General features: G+C 45.3%; 1 protein-coding gene across 1 annotated transcript in view; it reads right to left on the bottom strand.

Moving 5' to 3' along the window:
* Window positions 1-3,984, bottom strand: part of LOC106811437 (methyltransferase-like protein 12, mitochondrial) — a 5,673-nt gene extending 1,689 nt beyond the window's left edge. Inside the window, exons 1-3 of the mRNA XM_014815051.1 lie at window positions 3,933-3,984; window positions 2,114-2,572; window positions 330-490 (exon numbers count right to left, since the gene is read on the bottom strand). Of these exons, the coding sequence (XP_014670537.1) occupies window positions 330-490; window positions 2,114-2,572; window positions 3,933-3,984 (672 nt within the window). The remainder of the gene's footprint in view (window positions 1-329; window positions 491-2,113; window positions 2,573-3,932) is intronic.
* Window positions 3,985-6,830: the final 2,846 nt, after the last annotated feature.

Below are 6,830 nucleotides of genomic sequence, written 5' to 3'. Positions count from 1 at the left end.
AATTGTGCCATGCTAACTAGTTTGTTCCAGAGCACGGCCTCGCAGAATTATTGTATTTTTTCAGCTAATGTCCACAGAAAATTTGGCAGACGTGCAACTGCATGAATCTTAAAAATAAGCACATGCGTTATTGTTAATACCTTTAATTTTGAACCTCAGACTGCAGCCTCCCTCATTTTGCTGCGGACTCGCTCTTTTTGAGGGTAGGGAGTCCTTGTTCAAAAGTTCATTTCTACCCCTGTATATATATATATATCATGGTTTTGTATTAGTTTGTTTAGAAAGAGTTGCGATATGACTTCCTTCCTTTAACGCTTGTGCATTCACACCTGTTGGCCAACTTTTCCCTGGAGGAATGGCGCCAATGCCAACTCCATCTGGTCGTAGGAGAGAAGCCAATCGAAGGATGTGGGTGAACGTTTGTAGTGCGTGTCCCAGGCAGGTTTCTCTGCCAGGTTGGCATACGTCAGACGATCACGTGGCTGTCCCCCTGTGCAGCGTTACATACCATTAGCATTATAAGCACATATTTAGGGTATGGAACACCCGAGCTGTATATAATAACATTGTTATATTAATGTTACCCGGCAAGGAACATTTGATAATCACTACCGTGCTATCAGTCTGATAATCAGATGCCGTTCAGCCACGTCCTGTTCTCATACACGTGAGTGATTATCATTATGAAGACTGTCAGTCTAGCTGTCAGTGTCAGACCTCTGGTTATACAGTGTATCGATAGATGGATGCTGTATGTCATTGCGAATTAAGGAATGGCATAATGCACACAATCTGTACACGGGTATATCGTAACCCTGATCCAGCATCAGTTTCTGAATCACTGTACAATTGAGTAGGGCTGAGTAATGTGTACAGTCCATCCACCCGTCTAAAACGATTACACGTTACGGATTTCCGGCATGAAATAGTTTCTTCATATAGCAAGAACATACATGTGTGTGTACATGCGTCCGTGTTGATGCATGCTAGTTGCAACTAGTTCGCTTATGTTCATTGTAATGATACTAAAATTATTAGTAATTAATTAATAGCATCGTGGTACCACAGGCACTTTGAAAATTTCAATAATAAAATGATTGTAAATAAACACAAAATGTTTTTACTAATACTACCAGTCTTAAATGTCTCCTTACTCTCTTTTGCCTATATTATTACTGATAATTTCGCAGATAAGGTCTATGTCTCCCTGACCTCTGTTTGACCTGATATCGACGATGCATTCACCAAGAGCGAGACAGCGCAGCGGCAAGAGCACTCAGTTTGACAGTTGACCCACAGTAAGATGAATCGTACCAATAGAGTAATGTAAAAACTATGTAAAAACTTATATGAGGTCAGTGGTGAACATTATTTGGTGACAACAGAATGAAAGAATAAGATATCGATACGATTAAATCAATAATGTAAGAAGTAGTGAGTATAAACTAACCTTTGGTTGTTAAAATTGTATTTGTTACTTGTTGCATGTGTTGAATGTATGTAATATGATATAGCAACAGAACTAAAGAGGTAAAATAAAGCGCGGGAAAGCGATGAGCGGATTCGGCTCAATCAAAACCTCCGAAATCAGCTCCTAGTGAGGCCAAAATACTCCCCGTATAAATTTATGATGAGTCTATTATTCCCACTACAGAACATTGAAAAAAGCGCTCCCGTCAAAAAAAAAATATTTTGTCCCTGGTATATCTATTATATATAGAACACACCTGTGGTATCATATGTACGGAAAAGTTGAGTAAAACCCGAACAGCAACCAAAGATGCTGTGCATTTAAAGGTGAAACTACTCGCGAACGCCATAGAATATTTTTCCTTGCAAGAAATATTTTTAATACATAACAAATACCTAGCAATAAACACTGATCCAGCGGCATTTAAATTATCCTTGTATAATCAAATAACTCCACCACGTCATTTTAGTGTCTTAATTAAAAGTAACAGCGGCTGTTCACACGGGTGGTGGGGGGATTACGACGTCAGCTTTTCCTCAAGCTCGTACAATGCAGTACTCTAGTGCCGCTCTAACGCTGCCGCCACGAACAGCGAGAAACGAAACGCCGGCGCCACCAGCCCGCCGAGTCGTCTTCGCAAACATCCCTCCAGCAGGGGGACCGCATCTCCAGGGTCCTTCGACCTGAACATGATGCAGGCCTGCCACCAGGTCGTCCAGACCCTCGCGCACCGGTCGCCAAACATGCGCAGCGCGACGAAGCGGGGGGTCCCCCGCCGCCACGCGTCCTTACACACCGAGCTCGGATGTTCCCGTTGTCCCGTCAACAAGGTGGAAGCACCGCGTCGAACGTACGCAGGCAGTGCGGCGTCGCACGACTGGTGACACGCGAGCGCCACCCAGGCAACGCTGTTTAGACGACGCTCGCGCGCGCCATGCTGACTCCCGGGCGCGCGCGCCTGGGGCGCTGACCCGCACGGTACGGTCCGCGAAAGAGCAGCGGCGCCGCCGTAACGCGACCGCCCCCTGGGAGAAGTCGAGGCAGCTGAACGAGAGCACGGGTAGGAGTCCGCCAGCCTCAGCGCGAGGTCGCGACTATCCGCTGCCGATATCAGCAACCTGTGAGACGAAATGCGAGACGCGGTGAGCGCGCAACGTCGGGGACTGTTGTAGTGTCTCGCTACTATTAAAAAAATGAACCTTGTGTTTATTAATGCTGCAGCCCGAAAAAGATCATCGAATTTTAAACGATTGCATTTAAGCGAAGAGAAATAGGACACAATTTCAACAATACCTATCTTCTCGAACGGCCAGTGGTTTTATTGAGCTAACTCAACAAATGAGATTTAAATGTATAACTAACGTACAATAACCACAATACCCCCAGCACAAATATGATAAATAAATCAAAATCAAATTAAGTTCTGTCGCTTAATATGGAATGTTGTCAGGCAGTCATAGGGTGACGTACACTCCGTCATTATTATCCCTATACTGTTTCATTCATATTTGTTTAATGAAGTTGGAGTCATACATCTTCAGTTAAACGATGTACTTATACTATAAACCAGGGCCGGAATTAACTGGGCAGTCCCGGAATCAAATACTCGCCGGATTTACTGGTCGGACTCCCTGATTTGACATGAAATCAGGAGTTCCGTGTGCTCCCTGAAAATTGTGCCCTGCTAACTAGTTTGTTCGCAGAGCACGAGGCGCCTCGGCATGAATTACTGTGATTTTTTCAGCTAATGCCAGAGAGAAAATTGGCGAGACCGTTGCAAACTGCAATGAATCGAAAAAAATAAAGTCCAGCATGCGTTATTGCATTAATGAGCCCTGTAAATTTTGACAGCTCAGACGGCAGCCCTCCCATCAGGGCTGCGACCGAGTGCGAGTCGAGCCTATCTTTATGAGGGTAGGGCGAGTCCTTGTTCAAAAATTCATTGTTAACCACTGTATATATATAGGATAGTATCATGGTTGTATAGTGCTTGGTTTAGAAAGAGCTGCTGATCCCCGACTTCCTTCTTGTAACCGCTTCGTGCAATTCACACCTAGTATGGCCGCAACTTTTCCCAGAGCGAATGGCGCCAATGCCAACTCCATCTGGCCGTAGAGAGAAAGCCCAATCGAAGGCATGTGGGTGAACCCGTTTGGTAGGGCGTGGTCCCAGGGTGGCCAAGGTGTTCCTACTGGGCCAGTTACAATACGATCAGACCGTCCACGTCGGGGTGTCCCCTGTGCAGCGTACAATACCATTAGCGCGAGTGATAAGCACATATTTTAGCTGGTTATACAGTGTACGATAGATGGATTGCTGTAATGTCGATATGCGAAAATTAAGCGAATGGCATAATGCACTAACAGCCTATGGACTACGAGGAAATGACTTCGACCATCTGCTAGCACGGGTCATACTCGTAACCACTGGGAAATCCAGCCATCAAAGTTTCTGAACTCACCTGGTACACACTTGCAGTAGGCTTGGTACAGCATGACAATCCAAGCATGCATAGCGGCTCCGTCTGTAAAAAAGCAATTAACTAACGTTACGGCACATTATCCGCATGACAATAGTTTGCTTCCATATAGCAAAACAGAACATACATGATGTGTGGTACATGCGTCGGCGTGTTGATGACACTGCTAGTTGCAAACTAGTGTCGCTTATATGTTCATTGTAATGATACTAAAATTCATTATGTAATTAAATTAAGTAGCATCGTGGTACCACAGGCACTTTGAAAATTCAATATAAAAATGATGTAAATAAACCAAATAGTTTTACTCATCAGCCAAGTGCTGTAATGTCTCTTACATCCTTTTGGCTATATTATTACTGATAATTCGGCAGATAAGGTCTATGTCTCCCTGACCTCTGTTTGACGAAACTAGCTCGTTCTAGCTATTTCTGACTAAATTACTATATAATATAGTATTCATATATACAGGGTTGTGTTTAGTCAAAAGCTCAACGAGCGCAGGTCAAACAGAGGTCAGGGAGACACATACACGCGCTACGGCGATAATTCCTGTAAATGCCATTACAAGGAATGCCTCCGCTCTGGCAGACACACAGTACCGTCGTCCATCCGCATGCACAAGCCCCCGCTGTGCACAGAGACAACAGAAAATTTATCGGAAAAGATATAGCAGCGAGAGAATATATATGAACAAACTTATATAGTAGTGACGTTTTCGTTGTGTGTGTGGCACGCGCATGTACAAAGTGTACTGGTTAAGATAAGAGAATGATTGTCCAAGGAAGCGGTGATTGAGGATGCAGAGCTGGCCACACTCTCACGCATTGAGCGCGTGGAGACTTCATGCCATTGTTTCGGACCAAATCTCACGCGTGTCACGCGAAAGGTGGAACTTGACAGAGTAGCCACGCACAGCAAAAAAAATGCTGAGATACTGCAACGGCATGAATACTGCTTCATAGAATACAAACGGCTGAAAATATCTCACGCACACAAGCACAAAAAATCTACAATATCTGAAAACAGTCAACTTTAGTTTAGCACCAAATGCACAAATTGAAAGTTATAAAATGCAAAAAGCTCCCACCCCATAGCTTCTAGTAACGTATAGCCCCCCCCCCCCGTGGCGGCACCTGTACGCGGCTATGAGAGGTTACTAGAAGCTACCTACACACACCCACCCACCATAGCAGCTCGGCTTCCTCGCATCTCACTCTCGCACGTATCACCCCAATATTGGGCAGCCCTGAGAATAGGATGGTTAAATATATTACTGGAGCATGCTCCTCTCTTGAGTCCCATAATTCGGTGTGTTGCCGAATGGCAGAGGAGCATTTCTGAAGGGGCGCACAATCCACTTTAGGCAGCCGCTTATGCGTATCCACGGAAGGATGCAGCAGATTTCTGTGTCTCATTCAACACTCGAATGCCCAGACTTCCGTATATCAAGGAAATGAATCAGAACACCCTAACGGCCTAACGCCGCTAACTCTAAGGTCCAAAAGTATAAAGCTATACTCCTTAGGTAATCAACGCAAGTGTGATTAGGGTTAAGGGTTATGGGTTAGGATTGGGCTTAGGGTTAGGTTAGGTTTTTGGCATCATTCCTTGATACTTAGGGAAATTCTGGGCGAGCGAGATGATACAGCAGAAATCTGCTATACCGTAAGTGCCTAAAGTGAATTGCAGCGCTTCTGGCAACGGCCGCTATAAACTTATCAGTGAATAATTTATTACGGCAAAATGAAGAAACATCTAAGAACTTTGGTAGTAAAGTACACTTCGTGTGTTATTTCACAATCAATTTTATTATGAAACGTTCCAAAGTGTCTGTGGCCAGTTGGCAGTATGCGTGCTCCTATCAATAGAGGCCTAACCAGTACCCAATGTGTCTGCGCAACAGCTGTATTAGCGTCTTGCGAACAGGCCTTTAGGGCTTGCTCTGCGCAGCTGAAGCTGAAGCCCCGCTTTACGATTTCGATAACATCCTGTCGAATGCAACCAGTAGAAGAACCACTAACATTCCGGTTTGGCAAGTAACATGAAGTAGTGAGCTAACGTCCCTCAATAGATGGGACATATTAATATATCCATTGTAGATGCTACGAGTTAAACACTTTGCTTACGCATGCGCACTCGTGTCTGTGACAAACGAGTCTGATGCGCCCAAAGAACGTGTGTACGACGAACGGCGTCTATATACAAGTCAGTCATGGCTCAGTTCCGGCAGGTCAACATGCGCCGAAGCAAAGTTTGCCCATGCATTTACAGCAGAAGACATATATTCACCAAACTGTTTACAAAACAGAGCATATAAATCAACCGATTGGTTTATATTGCTCGTGTTTTAGACACCGTTGATTTATCATGCTCTGTTACATAGTGGATATATGTTCCATGCAAACGCCCGAATTGATCGAACGTGCACCCTTAGCACTCGCGCGGTAGCGCCTCAAGCCTACCCGCGGTTCGCGCGCTTGAACATTCATCATCCACAGGCCGGCCGCGCGCGCAGTGCCGTCGACGTGATATCTATATACTTACTTATATAATGTGCTGTCACTTGTGTATTTTCTATGTGTTTGGTGGTCGTGTGATGTGTGTGTGTGTGTGTGTGTGTGTGTGTGTGTGTGTGTGTTGTATGTGTGTGTACGTGTGCTTCCGTGTGCGGTGTGCGGTGGTGTGCTGTGTGTGTGTGTTGTGTGTGTGTGTGTGTGTTGGTGTGGTGGTGTGTGCTGTGTGTAGTGTTTGTGTGTGTGTTGTGTGGTGTGTGTGTGTAGCGTGCGTGCGACTGCCGTGCGTAGCGGTGCGGTGCGTGCGCTGCGTGCGATGCGTGCGTGCGTGCGTGCGTGGCGTAGTGGGGATGTGATGCGTCGA

This window comes from Priapulus caudatus, unplaced genomic scaffold, assembly GCF_000485595.1.
Source record: "Priapulus caudatus unplaced genomic scaffold, Priapulus_caudatus-5.0.1 Scaffold540, whole genome shotgun sequence".
NCBI lineage: Eukaryota > Metazoa > Priapulida > Priapulimorpha > Priapulimorphida > Priapulidae > Priapulus > Priapulus caudatus.
This window is presented reverse-complemented; position numbering and strand designations above follow the sequence as displayed.